Source organism: Leguminivora glycinivorella, chromosome 9 (assembly GCF_023078275.1).
Source record: "Leguminivora glycinivorella isolate SPB_JAAS2020 chromosome 9, LegGlyc_1.1, whole genome shotgun sequence".
Taxonomy (NCBI): domain Eukaryota; kingdom Metazoa; phylum Arthropoda; class Insecta; order Lepidoptera; family Tortricidae; genus Leguminivora; species Leguminivora glycinivorella.
Genome location: NC_062979.1, coordinates 24,581,459 through 24,598,457, shown reverse-complemented (window position 1 = coordinate 24,598,457; position 16,999 = coordinate 24,581,459). Strand labels below are relative to the sequence as shown.

Sequence of the window (16,999 nt, the reverse complement as noted above, 5' to 3'; positions counted from 1 at the left end):
ATATTATTTCAAAGACAACGTTTCAAATAATTTCATTTCATCGACAGTTCATATCGTAGAATTATCGATACAAGTCAAATTAAACCGTAGAATTTTACTTCGTAGATAACTTATTCCGAGTGTATACTTATAAAGTATTTTATATCGTAGTACTTTGTTTTGTGTTTTTTCATTTCATTTTGTTTTACATTAAATAAAATTTATCACGCATAATATTATTTCAATTTTGTAAACCTATTTCAATTGTTAATTTTTCTAAAATTTTACAATTTGTAAATTATTTGTTTTTAAGTTTGGTCACAACTAACCTAACCTTCTAACCTAACCTAAACCTATTTTAAAGGTCGTGCGTTGATGTGTAGGGTCGAAGTTCTAACCTAACCTAAACCTACTCTGTAAGCAGTTCTTTTCTGTGTGATCGCAGTTCTAACCTAACCTAAACCTACTCTGTAAACTGTTTGTTTTTGTGTGTGGTCACAGTACTAACCTCACCTAAACCTAATCTGTAAACCGTTTGTTTTTGCGCGTGGTCACAGTTCTAACCTAACCTAAACCTACTTTAAAAGCCGTTAGTTGTTGTGTAAGGGCGGAGTTCTAACCTAACCTAAACCTACTCTAATATAGGATTTAAACCAATCGGGCTCCCTCTATTTGGCATACCTTTAATTGTCCGAAACGATTTTCGCATAACAAACTTCGCATAATCGATTTTCGACGAATGTTAATTTGTCAGAAAAATTATTTGACATAATCTAAAATAATACTAATATTACTTTGTCCGAAAATAAGTTCGCAGAATACTTTTTACGCCGATCGTTTTTTATGAAACATTGACTTGCATAATTGTATTTGGCATATATCTTAAAATCAGAATAACCACCCATACTAAATGCAGTCAGGAGAGTCGGTTAGGTTAGGTTAGAACTGCGACCTCAAGAAATACAATATTTTGTTAAGAATGCACGAATGTCGGTTAGGTTAGGGTAGGTTATAACTGCAACATCAGTATAGTAGTATTAGCTATGATAAAAATTCTGCGAGATAAATTTCGACTAAACAATGTTATCCATAAAAACCATTCGACGAAAAACTTTTATGCACAACATGTATTTGAACAAACAAAAATATGCCTAGATAAATTATGCGTAACTATACTATTCTTAAAATGAATACTTCAATATACCCTCTTTTACGCTCGCGGAACCTACACTACCTACTAGATACTTCGGTATTTTGACCGGCTAATCATTTTAGGTATTTTGACCATAGGGTATTTCAAATGTTGGTGTATAAAATTTAGGTGACATAGTTTTTGGTATTTCAAACATTAGGTATTTAGTCCAATAGGTATTTTAAGTTTCGGTAATACGTGCGTAGGTGTAACTTGCTTAGGTAATTAAAAACATTAGGTATTTTGATTTTAGGTATTTTGAACGTAGGTCATTTAACGTTAGGTTTTTTAATTTTAGACATTGTGATACGTACCCATTTAAATAGACGCTTGTAATTGAATATTAATTTCTTTCGTTTTCTTGTAATTTACTTAACAACTATTATTTTCAATTAAGTAGAAAAAGTACGTACTTACTACATAAATCAATTTTTAATATTGGTTAGACATTTTTATAGTAATTAGCGGATTTTTATATGTATATGTATGCAAAAAATATTGTCTTTATTGTCGATATTTCTGAATAACGATAAGTCGATAAAACAGAATAAGAAAGTTTTTTTTTTAAATAGAAGTTCACAAATTCACAACGAATTCAGACCCCGCAGTCTATTTTTATCGAGAATATATGCGCAATCTAAATAGCATAATTTCGCCGACTCTGTCACCGGGGGTGTAGCTCAGATGGTAGAGCGCTCGCTTAGCATGCGAGAGGTACGGGGATCGATACCCCGCACCTCCAAATGTGATATTCACTTTTTTCATTTTTTTTTTATATTTTGATGAGTTTTTTTTTTAATTGAATGTTTATTAAATACTTGTGAAAAACATACAACCTTTGCAATGTACACTGGAGATTTTTATTGCTATTTTTTTGCATCAATGGTTGACTGGTAGAGAATGCCTTAAGGCATTATGTCCACCATTTGTACTTATTTTTTTATGTGCAATAAAGAATAAATAAATAAATAAATCAATTATGTTTAATCTACTTATTAAGTCGAAAAATACAATTTAATTGCAATATTTTTTTACTAAGTACTAAATTGGTTTAAAACCACATGACATAAATATTATGTAAATTTAAAGTACATTTGGGCCTTTAAATATATTTTTAACGCATTTATATTTCAATTCAAAGTTATAAACTCATAAGTAACCAGAACCAGATAACCTTTTGACTATTATTTTATTACTTGCCATTACATTATCAAAATCGAATAAATTATGTTTAATTGTCCAGAAAACTTTTCAAATAGGATCGCCTTGGGGCAGATCGTTATATTCGTATTACAAATTAGGTTAATCATAAATTAATCGGCTGCACCGATTTTGATGCAGTTAAAGAGGAGAGTGATCTAATTTTGACCTCGCGTGATTATAATCTAGAATTGAATGTTACATTTAAGTTAGAAGGTTATAAGGCAGAAGGTTGTGTATAGTTGTTGTTCAGTTACAATTTTATACAGGATGGAAAAATGTATGGTCAAAAATGGAATTGAATTCAAAAATACATTTTTTTTTCATAATATCTTTAAATTATTATAGGTTTAAAATGTCACCTGTTGTATGTGTGAGTGACGTGTTCGAATAGGCGTTTGTTTTGTTTGTGTTACTAATTTTAAATATGTGTTCTCCATTCGAACACGTCACTCACACATACAACAGGTGACTTTCTTAAGTTTTTCACCTATACATAAATTATTAACCCTGATACAATCCGGTGCTAAGTTCTGAATAATTAATACTGTAAATTATTAAAAAATCTAAATAAGATGTCATACACATAGTAGAAGATAAGAAGTCGTAGACAAGATTGTTTGTAATTGTTTTCCAAAATATTCACGCAGTGGAATCGGAGACCCATGGGAGGCGAACCTAAAACAATTTGTATAAGTAGACTTATTAGCAAATCCTTATCGACAGCTATTATGAATACAATGATAATGATAAACAGAAATGCGTGCATCTGCGCAGGAGTGTCGCTCGTGAGCGCACTAAATACTTGCAAATGTCGCGGCGGCCATCTTTGAATACGTTAGCTTGTTCCATTTTCAAACTCGTTGATGAAACTAGTGTGCAATAATTGGCTTGGCGTAATTACTATTTATCAGGTAGTGTCAAGTCAATTGTATGGCATAAATATAATGAACTCGTGAATAGTATGAGATGTCGTCTCTCGTGAGCGATATACATATTATCAGTGATCTTAACTATGGGACTAAAACTTTAACAAAACCTTAGAGCTGTCATAAATTTAAAATAAAACCAAGATTAGATTATTATTTTCAAAATTGATCTTAGCAAAACTGACAAATGGTGCTCCCACACTAGCTGTCATAAAATGTTATATAACATTGTGTGACAGGGACAGCACGATAGCAACGACATTACACTGTGTCTGCACTCATTGTTATATATAACACCTATCTTTTGCCCGCAGCTTCGCTCGCGTTAGAAAGAGACAAAAAGTAGCCTATGTCACTCTCTAGCCCTTCAACTATCTCCACTCAAAAAATCACGTCAATCCGTTGCTCCATTTTGCCGTGAAAGACGGACAAAGTAAACAAAGAGACACACACACTTTCCCATTTACAATATTATTGGGTTGGTAAGAAAGTAATGAGCGAATCATAACCAATATTGTAATTTTTATTTAATTTATTATTTTAATCATTTATCAAAAATATAATGGCCTTCGTTATCTACTACTTGTCTCCATTGTTCTGGTAAAGAATGAATAGCATCGGCGAAGAAGTTCTTAGGTTTAGATTCAAAAAACTCAGCTATGTACTGTCGTAGATGGGCTTGATATTCGAACTTTTTTTCATTCAAGGCATTGCTTAGCTATCTGAACAATGCGTAATCCGTAGGTGCCAAGTCTGGAGAGTACGGTGGATGAGGTATCACTTTCCAACCTAGCTCCAATAGCTTTAGCCGAGTCACTTTTGCAATGTGTGGGCGAGCATTGTCGTGTAAGAAAAAAACTTTAGCATGCTGTGGACGATTCTGACAGATTTTTTGGTTTAAATTTTCAAGCTGATTACAGTATACTGATGCGGTAACAACAGTCATTCCACTTGGTAGGAGTTCCCAGTGAATAATACCATGAATATCCCACCAAACGGACAGCATAACTTTTTTCGGGTGAGGCTCTGTTTTTGGTGCCTCTATTACTTTTTCGTTTGGAGCTAGCCACTGACGTTTGCGTGTGTGATTTATATATAAGACCCATTTTTCATCTCCAGTGATAAGATGGTCCAACCAGTTGAATGTGCGGCGAAAAGACAGAAGTTGTATGCAGATATCGGCACGGCGGTTTAGTTGATCTCTATCAAGTTCGTGCGGTATCCAAACACTGTATTTGTAGTTTTTTCCCAACTCGTGTAAATGTGTTTCTATGGTGACATGAGAGCAGCCTAACTCAGTAGCAAGAGTACGACTCGTTAGCCTCGGTTCTCCTTCAATTAAGGTTTTTAATTTGGCTACATCAATCTTCACCGGTCGACCAGACTTAGGTTGATCTGATAATGAAAAGTCGCCACTACGAAACCGCTGGAACCATCGTTTCGCCGTGGCCTCAGACACAACTTCAGGAGCAACACGCTGACATATATTACGCACTGCTTCGGCGGCTGAATGGCCAGACTGAAATTCATATAGTAAGCAATGCCTTACATGCACTTTTAATTCGTCCATTTTCTTCCTTATATTAGCTCGGCGACAGCTAGTGAATAACTGACGAGAAACTGTGCGACTCGCCCTTTATATACTTTCGAACATAGAAGATTCTAGAACTCTCTCAAAAATTTTATGTGGAATTCAATCGATCGCTCATTACTTTCTTACCAACCTAATAGTATGGATATGGATTATATATAACATCCAGTGTGGGAGCACCATTATGCAAAGAACGCCCTTGCATTCCTAACCTTGCATTCATTTTAACAAAAAAGCATAAATTGCCCAATAAACCTCATTTTTCAAATTGGCATATAGATGTTAACCTATAAGATGAAGTTCAACAATAGATAAAGTGCTTGGCACTTCGGTCGTCACGACCTTTGCCTCTTGAGCTTCAGTTGAATGAGATTTAGATTTGCGCGTGCGCTACTCGTTAATGTTATGGGCTTTTCTGCAACTTAAAAGAACAATAAGAACTAAACTTATTAAGCCTAAGTTAAAAACAGGAAAAAGTTAAACTTCTTTAACCGTTATGACATTAGTCGTATTAATAAACAAATAAACTACTAATCTTAAGGAAGACACTATTTTTTGTTCAAACTTAAAAGTGATTTACATTTGTCACAGAGTATTGGAATTTTATGTAAGTGTTTTAAGTCAAAGACCATGACTTTTGCAAATTAGTAAAAAAAAATCAGCTCATGAAATTAAATTTATCACGTCTCCTGAATCACCCTGTATACTATATATGTATTATACAAGTTGGTACTAATATAATATTTTTTTTTAATATACCTACCATAAACTGAAATAAACCATACCATAAATAATAATTATGTACCTAAATCAATTGTGAATTGTAATATGTAACAATATTTAAATGAGTATGAGTTATGAGTAAGAGAATCTGGTGAAACTGGATTTATGATAGTTACTTAGTTACCTACTACACCTTTCAGTAAGACAATTCATAAGTTTCACAATTAATTTGCCTAATAGCATCACCTCTGACCGCCACGGCTTATAGGAAACGCTACGATAGTACTTTTTATTATACTGTGTTATTAACATACACGTTCGTAATATCACTGCATTCCAACCATAGTTCACGCAGGTCGGGTCGCGCCGGGTACTCGATGGTATCTCATTCTGACGGCGGTCAGGGGCAAGGCCGGAACCCTGTGAAACTGGTGCTATGATAGTCACACCTTTCAGTCATTCACCACCAAATGATGTATATCATGATCTGCCTCGATATATGGGCCACCCTGTATACCGTCAAACTGAAACTGTTCATGTAACGACTTCTATCTATCTATCTATATAGCCTTTTCTTCTGTACACGGTCTGGTATTTATGGCTGTTTGTTTAGATGAAATCGCGTAGTACAGTGTGCCTATTGGCAAAGGCCTCCTCCAGCTCTCTCCAGTATTTCCTCTGCCTGGCCAGTCTAGTCCAGAAAGGCCCTACAGTGGTTATGATTTCGTCCTCCCATCGTTTGAGTGGTGGGCGTTGAGCTCTTGATCCATCTCTGGGGTGTCACATGAGGACTTTTTGGCTCTATTTTTCGGTCTTACATCTTACAGTGTGGCCGGCCCACCTCCATTTTTGCATGTCTATGTGTGTGAGGATGTCCCTAACTTTTGTTATTTTCCTTATGTCGATGTTACGGCATTTATCATTTAGTTTTACGCCCAACACACTCCTCTCCATAGCTCTCCGGCACTTCGCAAGTTTGTCTCTTGTTTTACAGTGAGGGGGACCAGGTTTCGCAGCATGTAACGGCTTAGATCACTCCTATTAATCTACTTTAAATTAAAGTCTACGTTAATCCAGTTTAATTACAGTAGGTATGACTTAAAAACTACAATCATTTTCAAAGTCGCCCTGCAGTTAAAAGCCACCCGTTTGACTTTTAAATCAACTAGATGATATAATAATATTTCATGTCTTGACTTATTCAAACTATTTCTTATCTATTAAACGGTAGCATTTGTTTGGTTTCCACTAGAACTAATCACGTTGGATCTTAAATAAATTAAGCATAATGGCAACAATAGATCATGACCTTTGAACAAAGAATCTTTAAACTTTTTTCAAACTATTTAAAATCAATGTCATTGCAACATAACCTTAAATTTCGTAACTCGTCAAAATCACCCGCCCACTCACTTGAAAAGGTGTAAAATACTTCAATTAAGGCACCAAGTAATTTGCCTTAACTCAATAGTTCATGGTTCGAAAGCCTTTGTTCAAGAACAAATAAACTAAGACAGACTTATTTTTGCGGGTGGCCAAATCCTAAACTAGTGCAGTCACATAAGGATTTGTAACTAAGCATAGGCAGTAGCGAAACAAATGACAGCAAACGTAACATTGTCCAATTGCACTGACAAGTCAAATGCAAATGACATTTAGGAACAATTGACTGCTCAGATTGGTAACTATGGCAACGGTATGAGTATGTTAAGGTTGAAACTCCTATGCTTCTTGATACGAGTGTATCAAGAAGCATAGGAGTTTCAACCTTAACATAAAAGTTTATGATTGTTTTTGGGTAAAGATAAGATAAAACCGTTTTTGCTGAATTTTTATATACTCTGTCAAACAAGTCTGTCAGTAAATAAGAACCAAGAAAACTATAGGCATCCTTTTCTCTAGCACCCTAAAGAAAAGGATGCATATAGTTTTCTTTGTTCTTATTTACTGGCAGACTTGTTTGACAGAGTATAGTGATTTTTTTTTCTTTGATGATTTAAGTATGGCACACAATAATACACAGGATAATGCAATTAATTTACAGGGCAAAAGTATTTTAAATTGAGTTAGACTTTGACATTCAAATATGTCACTCTGTATTATTTGTCCACACGTCCTCTCCACGGTGTGCTTTACGGCGGCTTTTTAAGGATTTTAATATTGAAAATATAAACAAATTTACCGACGAGACTTTTCTTTAGATGTTTTCAGAATTAGTATTTTTAATAGTTATTTGTTATACAAGGGGGCAAAGTTGTATTTTAACGCCGAGTGTGGAATTGAAAAATGAGCAAGTGAAAGGATTCTATAGTTGAACCACGAGCGAAGCGAGTGGTTCGAGAATAGAATCCTGAACTTGCGAGTTTTTTAACACACGAGAAGTAAAATACATTTGCACCCGAGTGTAACACAAAACTTTTCCCCTCACTATAGCGAGGAAACTACAACGCAAAAAAATGCCATTATTACTGCTTCCAGTAGTTCCACAGGTGGTAAATCATCTTAATTACTATATTCACCTACTTTTATCAATTTTAAAGCAGTTAATTTGACTTTATTCAAGGTCAAATTACTTTACCCACTAGTGGATAAAATGCGTTTTTACCCGCTGGTATTAAACGATTAAAGGACAAAACATGTGTTTCTGAGCTAGTGAGGGGAAAATGTAAATATCACTCTATATGAATCTGCCGTTCGCGCATTGATTTACATATGTAATCACATGCTTGGTAGATAATTTTAATACGAAGATACATTTGAAACACAGGAAGTAGGTAAATAAGATTAGTAAGTAAATAAAATAACTTAACCACAAAATAAAGCCTGAGCCTGCTAAGCCGCGGTCCTGGGTTCGAATCCCGGTAAGGGCATTTATTTGTGTGATGAGCACAGATATTTGTTCCTGAGTCATGGATGTTTTCTATGTATACAAGTATGTATTTATCTATTTAAGTATGCACCTATATCGTCGCTTAGCACTCATAGTACAAGCTTTGCTTAGTTTGGGGCTAAGTTGATCTGTGTAAGGTGTCTTCAATATTTATTTATTTAAATTAAAATTTTGAAAAACCCCCGATATACTGGACCGATTTTCATGAAACATGGCTAAAAAAGTTTCACATTATCCGATCCAATATCGGGTAATCGGATGTCGGAAGGATTTCAATGGAAAATATCCGAGATGGCGCCTGTAATGTACCTACTGGATATCGGTCCTACATCTAAAACGTGGAAACGCACTAACAGTGTTGCCAATAGTACCTACCACAGAATTAGATTTAGACCTACGTAAACTATAAATTTATATTACGGGAATGTGGGTAGGTACGCAATAACATGTTAGTAAATGTACGAGAATAGCTGAGCAGTGTTTCACAGATAACGCGTGTCAGATGCGTGATATCGCCGTTGCTATCTAGTGATAAAGTGATAAGTGATTAATGATAAGCCAGTCAGTGAGAAGAGTTCCTTGGCTCGACACGCCACCATGCCGCTTTGAAAAATGGTGAGGTTTATTTGTTAATAATATTTACTTAACCTAACATAACCTATCTCAATTTCGTCTGACATCGACACATAAGGACCTAATTATTTTTTGGTAATTTCCATAAGTGAGGAAGGTATTGATTTGTTTATCTATTATAATTTGCCGGTCCCATAGTGGATACCCCTCTCCGACTGAGGGGGGACTGAAATCTTCTCGAGGCTGAGGCGTAGGGTTAGAGCCGGCGTAACTTTATTTGACGTTCATATACGTTACGTATTGTAATATGCCTACTTGGAAAATAAATATTTCATTTCCATTTTTTCATTTCGTTTTCCACTAGATAAGACATACAAACGAGAAGGAGATGTGCGAATAAATAACATTTTACTCAATGATTCTACTGTTGTTATGTGAATGGCTTTGCTCCAGTAAAACAATAATAAACAAATAATCCATTGATCCATTTATTCATAAATATCATAATTATGTACAATAATTTTATCTTGGTAACAAAAAAATGTAACCCTTACCGACATTGCTCTTATAAACCGAAAAGGCGTTTGCTTGGTAAGGTTAATCACCTATGTTTTTCGCAGTGTCAGACGCAAATCTGTTATGTTTAATGTTTAAAGCTTGACAGGTAACGTCAAATACAACAATGTGTTAATTATCTGGTTGAGCTACACGAACCACTCTGTATATTACCGACCGTTGAAGTTTATTATAGCATTTATAGCACCTAATTCCTAAAATGGCAATGTATTTGAATATTTTGAATGACACAAAGAACCAACCTTTTATTGGCATGGGTTTATTTACTTATTAATACAATTATGTAAAGGAAAGGAAGGAATTTCACCACCCCCTTTCTTCCCGTGGGTGTCGTAGAAGGCGACTGTGGGATATGGGTTAAAGTGTGGCGTAGGCGAAAGGCTGGCAACCTGTCACTGCAATGTCACACTTTCGTTTTCTATCGACCCCTTATTTGCCAAGAGTGGCACTGAAACTTGAGTAGTTTCATGTGCTCTGCCTACCCCTTCATGGGATACAGGCGTGATTGTATGTATGTATGTAATTATGTAAAGGTACTTGTTCCATATTGCTCCATATTTCCGTGCCTGTACTACCATTTTATACGGAATACACAACTTCGTAGAATGCTCCAGATATCTCGTCTGTTATCATCTTATCGCCATCCGAATTCCAGTCCAGGCTAATCTTACAGTATTGTGTGTATCCGTGAGATTAGCCTGGACTGGAGATTCGGACTACAATTTCACTTGCCTAGAAAACTATTTTGCCGTAAAAAAGTACATAGGTACAATAAATCGGATTATGTTCATGTTACGTTTCTTTCTAGTCGCGATTTTATGCCATATGTATTTTCAGTCTGTATCGCCCCTTTTGGTAAGAAATGGCAAAACTTCCAGTTAACAAAATGGTGTTCAGTTTAGCTAACCCACAAACTTATTTTACTTACATCCAGTGACAGATTTGTCTTATTTTAATATTTGATTGATAAACAACTCAAACTAGGTATTATTTTCTATTTTCACGAGAACTGCGGTATCATAATATTATGTTCTAGGTCATAAAAACTGCAATAAAAAAATAAATTTTATACAAAACTCGTAATTTGTTTAGATAAGTAATAAATAAAATAAATAGAATAAACGTATAATTAATTCTAACGTACTATTCCATACCCAATCTCAGATATTTTGTAATTATAGATATTTCTGTAATATATAATTAGTACTGATAAGGAAAATAAAATAATAGACTTAATTGAATCTATCTAGTCTTACAAAATAGTTCGATTAAGTAAGAATGTACTTAATCTTTTTCATCGTTATCAACATTGTCATACTTCATCGAAACCGAATGTCGTCATTCTAAATACATTAAACGGCAAAATATACAACTCATATACTATGTGACATGTACTACGTGACTCTTTATTATTATATATGAGATCAATACTGCAATTACAAACTACAAATGTGATCTAAAAGACATCTTTTTAACTGAATAAATAAGCACAAAATTTAAATTTTAACTTCTGATTAGCAGAAACGTCTGCAATCGATGCCGTTAGCGTTAATTTTTCACAAAATTTAAGTTTTGAATTCCCCGACATAGTGGACTGATTTCCATCAAACATGACTAAGAAAACTCCCGACTAATATAATTCAGCTTTCAAACAAAAAAAATCTAAATCGGTCCATCCGTTCGTGAGCTACGATGCCACAGACAGACACAAACTTATAACACCCCGTCGGTCGTTTTTGCGTCTGGGGTTTAAAAGAAAACTTTAAAACAGGTTGGAATAGAATCCTTGGCGTTCTCAGGGTTCAAAATCAGCCCTCAGAGGAAAACACAATTTTAATCTCTAACACAAATAATATTACTTTGCTGATTTTTAGATTAGATGACTTCATTGATATATTGATAATAGAAATTTAATAGTAAATGTGTAAATGCACTTTGTAGATAAAATCAAAGAAATGATTATGATCAAAAACATGATGTACCACTGATGATGTAGGTACCTACAAAGTGTAAGTATCTACCTTTACTACTTAGTCTGATTCATGTGATGAAAAATGATGCCATACTTGTAACATGGTGTCTACCTATAATGTGTCTCTGTGAGCTGTCCTGCTAGCCTTCGTGACATTGACATGATTAGAAAAGACAAGTGAAAAACACTTAGTTCTTCAGGGCAAGCGCCATCATAAGAAGGGCCATACATAAGCTGTTAGCGTTTTTATGGATAATTCCTCATTTTGGAAAAATTCCAAAAAAAACTGGATGGACATTTTTTATTTAATCATAAAATTTTATCAAAACATTTTACGACAGTCGGTTGAGAATTGCGAACCGTAGAGCAGAACATCCGGACATATAAAAATCAGAACAAAAAAAGTTAAACCGTAGACCTACGCTGTCCCTCCGTTCCTTTAATTTCACCAACTGACCTTCTAATACGAGGAACATGGCTGCACTAGGACTATTTCCGAGTTACTCACGATTTATTCCCTCTATTTGTAAAATAGGAGCATTCCAAGAAAAAGTCTACCGTTATCTGGCTTATAAATTGGCTGCTGTAAGAGGATCTTTATCTAAGGCATTTTGTAAATTTAAGTACAGGCAGGCAAGCATAAAACATCAGGCCGTCCCTATCGCACTATTTGTAAGTTCGATAGCGACGGCCAGATGTTTTATCATTTATCGCGCGACCATAGGTACTTGTCTAGCAGCAAAATATTTTTTTGCTTTAATCGTTGGAAAGAAATCGCAGCCCACGAAATATAAAATGCGCTTGTACGGGACAGCCCATCTTAGAATTTCTTTGTTCTTTGCTTTGTTCAGGATTCACTGTACGCCCTCGCCGTAAACATCTTATTTTGTTCCCTTCTTACACAATCTACTATTTTGTTTTCAGGAGTTGGACCTGATAATCGTGACGTCGGTGCTCGGCGGAGTTTCCCTGCTACTGCTGGTTCTGGTGCTGGTGCTGTTCCTGCAGCTCAACTCCTTGAAGAGGAAGATGCGACAGACTCCTTCTATAAGAGTGCAGTAAGTTTCTCTGTCCATTATTTTGAATAAGTATAGGTACTATAGTCAGCTGAAGTGATGCCTAAGTAGGGTTGCGAAAAAACGCTTTTTATTTCTGGCTTGAAAAAAACATGAAAAAAAACCGTGAAGAATCTCTAACTAATGTATTGCCAACTCTTCAGAGCCCTAATTGTCCTTTTCTTGAAGAAACCTTACTGCAAAATATTAACCACCAAAAGTTGCTAATGAAAATTTCCCTTCAATCTTTTAGTCTTTCAAGTTTCAATTGCAGACATTTCTTTACTAAAACTCGAACTAATTATTCCAGGAAACTCAGAATGGATGACAAGAACCACGCATTCCAGAACCCGACTATTTCCCCTGATGAGGAGCTGTCCCGGCGAGGGTACTCCATGTACGTTCCTGAAGACGTCGAGAGGGCCGACAGGGGAACCGAGCGGTACGTTGTCGACTTTAAACGCCATCTGGCAGAATCATTGAGAAGTGTGTTTTCAACTATCTTTGAAAACCTTGCATAAAAGAGCAATTTAAAAAAACCCTCCTGTACTATATTCATCAGCACACTACACAAAACTTGTTCAAGAAGTTCTTCAAACATTCGATAGCGAAGACTCAATGTACACTCCTGAAGATGTCGAGGGAGGGCCGAGAGGGGGACGTCGTCGACTTTAAACTCCTCGGGGTGAATTATTGAAGAGTTTCTTTTCAAAAGAGCTTTCTCTATTTTTCTTCTCCGTCGAATTACTCTTGGCAGAGCAGTCGTGGTCACGTTGAATGACGAGCGACGCTACACCAGTTCTTTCCTAGCAGATGATTCTCTGACACATAATGTTAAGTGGTGTGTTGGTAAGGGCTTTGATCTTATCTGTCCAACGCATTGGGGAACATCCTCTTGAATACATATACATTGAACCTCTATGGAAAATATGCCCGGTTTGAATGGACATTCGTATAAATACTTGGTTTACCAGACGTTGCAATTGGGTACTTTTTACTTAAAATATATCCATATGTAGGTAGTTTACTCAATAAACAGATCTAATTAATCTTTTTACCAAATAATTGGTTGAGCACACTAAAACGTAAACAATATGACCGCAAGTTTGATCAATCACTCGTAACGTAATCGTCATAAAATGGTTGATGATAACATTTCTACGATAAACGCGAAAACCACAAGTGCTTGGTATGACACACTGTTGTGGTATGTTTTCAAATCATCATGTAGGTATCTACTCTTATATACCCTGAATAAAATGGATTGGTACCACATACACAACTTTGATAAGAACATAGATAGATAGATAGATAGATAGATTTATTTATTTCTCCTTGAAAATAACATGGTATTTAACAATTAAAGATGTCTCAAAATAACATGAATTCACAGAAATATCGTTAGATTGTAAAACATAATCAAAATTCATTAATATTTGTAAAATAACTACTTAACTAAACACACAACAATCAAAGAAAATCAAAATACAGCAATAATCAACCAAAAATGTAAATAATAAAAATTAATAAGATTATAAAATGTGACGTTCTCACAAAAGTGAGTGTGTTTTCACATTATCCGATCCGATATCGGATGTAGGACCGATATCCCATACATTTAAGCCACCATCTTTGATTTTTACTATTGACATCCTTCCGACATCCGATATCGGATCGGATAATGTGAAAACGCACTGATACTTAGGTACTTTCACATTTCAAAAAAAAACACATGCAACCTTTCACAGTTCATTTGGACTACCTATAACTAATAATAATCCATCAATTCTGAAATAGTCCTTACACCCTGGCGGATGCTGCTTCTGCATGTCTCAGACACGGGCAAGGGCAGCAATCCGCTTAATGTACGAATACACGTGTTGGCTTTGGCTCCGCGCACGTCTCCCAAAGGTATTAATCACACTATCATTGTTCCGTGATTTGGAACAAAAAAATATTGTATTACTCCCACTTGGCACAACTCCTACTTTCTAATCGTCCATTTATCTTATACTTTTAAACGAGCAATTCTTGTATATTTATTTATTTATTTATATATATATTTATTTACACTGACGATCTCGGAAACCGCTCTAACGATTTCGCAGAAATTTGTTATGTGGGGGTTTTTGGGGGTGAAAAATCGGTCTAACTTATCCTTAGGTCCCGGAAAACGCGAATTTTCGAGTTTTCATGCGTTTTTCTTCGCGCGCCATCTCGTGTGCAGAAGTTGTACTGTTAAGACAGAATTCTTTCGGTCGATGTAAGTACTATTTATTGCAAACACTAGATGGCGACACAGGTCAAGGCTAAAACGAATAGAAAATACACTATTTGAGTTTTTGTGGCGAAATGCGCGCCATCTCGTGTGGAGTAGTTGTGTTGTTAAGGCTGAGAATTCTTTCGCTCGATGTAGGTACTATTCATTTTTGAACTAGATGGCGACACATGTCAAGGATACGAAACAGAACCGAGCGAAGCTCGGTTGCCCAGATATTAGATACATTAACGCTCATTCACTTTGGGTTTCCCCAAATTTATCGACGTGGAATTTGCTCTAGCCGACCAAAAATCGCTGCCATCGCTCGTCACTGATCGCTTCGCATGTTCATACAAACGAACGACTTTTGGTAGTCGGCTAGAGCCGATTTCGCGTGGATATGTTTGGAGAAACCCTTATAGATATATTAACGCCCGTATTTCTCCAGGCAGACGGGTGGGCAGTTCGTAGAGGAGCTAGCCCGGGAGCTGGATCACCGGCAGCAGCGGCAGTCCACAGCGCCGCCCTTCCTGCTTCAGAGCGTCCAAGAGAACAAACGGAAGAGCCTCTCCAACCCTGCTGCGAGGCAGAGCGAGACTAACCCGAACTTTATCTACTAGGAACTACCAAGAAATATAATATCTTCAACAGAAAAGCGGAGAGATATGAACCCATACTTGAACAATCACAAGACCAAAGATCCATTTCTGCTGCTGAAGTTCAAGAAAACGAAAGAACGAGCCGAACCATAACTTTATCTACTAGGAACTAGCAAGAGAAACCATGTCTCTTACATTATTACAAGCAGAGAGAAATGAAACGTAACTTACTTCCAGAAGACCAAAAATCCATTCCTGCTGCTGAACATTCGGAAGAGCCTCTTTCTCCTGTGGCAGAGCAAAACTACATGGCCCGAACTTTATCTACTAGGAATTAGCAACACAAATCACAGAGTAATGATCTTCAACTTTGCATGAATAAGTACTCTATCAGCAAGCCTTATGTTCTCCTTGCTGAGCATTCAAGAGAAAGAACTACCAAGAAAAATCATGCATCAGATAGATAATCAACAGAAATGAACCCTGACTTACACTATAAGCCAAGGATCCATTCCTGCAGCAGAAAAAACGGAAAAGCCTGATGTCGTATTCTCTAGCCAGGCAGAGCTGAACTATTCCTATAATAGGAACAATTCATAGAACACAAGAACACGTGAAAACCATAGTTCTATCCCTTCCCTTTAGTTCTATTGTAAAAGACAAATGAAGAACTACTTCTAAACTTAATATTTTTCTTGGATTTGAAGTCTGATCGTGTTGCCTAAACTTCTTATCCGAACCTTCAAGTTCTCTATCCTTTCATACTGTTGGTAATGCCAACTAAGGAGTTCTCTTCATTTCTAAAAATATGACCTTGATACGTTTCAATATCCAATCTATACTTTTTTTCAAATCAGCCTTTAGGCTACCAATCAGACAGTTGAGAAAATACGAAACTTATTTATTGCTTAGTGCACGAAAAGAGCATGGTCTTTGCAGCATGTCTGCCGTAGAAGCATGAATATGGCAGCCAAAATTATACTTATAAAACGAAAGCAAAAACTACCTATGTAATAACAATAACCGTCCTAATGTTTTAAGCAGTTCCGCTGTTCAACTTCGCAGAATTGATACATTCTGCATGCATGTGCCAAATATTTATTTTGTGCCAAATGGATTCAAAAATTGTTTTTAATTTAGTATTGTTTGGAGCTTGAGCACACGAGGACGCACCAGTGCGCTCGTTCACCATACAATGCTGACTGTGAGTGAAAATGCTTTTTAACCAGCTTTCGAAAGAAAACTACGGTTCAAAAAGATAATAATTTATTTTAAGGTTTATGTTAAATACGAATAAAGCTACTCTAAATGTATTTTCTACTTTTAATAAATTACACAACCCCTTAAATAATAAATAACAAATACTGGCTGCATGCACAATTAAGGTTTTACTCGGATTGCGACTGCAGCAGCGGTTCTCGTTTCTCCTACAGCGTCGACGAACAGTAATTCGGCTGCCG

The 16,999-nt window shown here is 35.9% G+C and overlaps 1 protein-coding gene and 1 non-coding gene across 2 annotated transcripts; both read left to right on the top strand.

Annotated features, from left to right (window-relative positions):
• Nucleotides 1-1,840: 1,840 nt before the first annotated feature.
• On the top strand, nt 1,841-1,913 carry Trnaa-agc. Its single transcript has one exon. It is a non-coding gene; the product is annotated as a tRNA-Ala (tRNA).
• Nucleotides 1,914-8,982: 7,069 nt separating this feature from the next.
• On the top strand, nt 8,983-16,852 carry LOC125229665. The gene is made up of 4 exons (XM_048134556.1): nt 8,983-9,119; nt 12,550-12,683; nt 12,991-13,122; nt 15,389-16,852. Exons 1-4 carry the CDS (start codon nt 9,117-9,119, stop codon nt 15,558-15,560), a joined length of 441 nt encoding a protein of 146 aa, XP_047990513.1. The 5' UTR covers nt 8,983-9,116; the 3' UTR covers nt 15,561-16,852.
• The last annotated feature ends 147 nt before the right edge of the window (nt 16,853-16,999 follow it).

What these genes read in the sequence shown, in the direction of transcription:
- LOC125229665 (XM_048134556.1), top strand. An exon ending in ACTCCTTCTATAAGAGTGCA is followed by an intron (nt 12,684 to 12,990) that starts GTAAGTTTCTCT and finishes TAATTATTCCAG; the next exon opens with GAAACTCAGAATGGATGACA. An exon ending in GCCGACAGGGGAACCGAGCG is followed by an intron (nt 13,123 to 15,388) that starts GTACGTTGTCGA and finishes GTATTTCTCCAG; the next exon opens with GCAGACGGGTGGGCAGTTCG.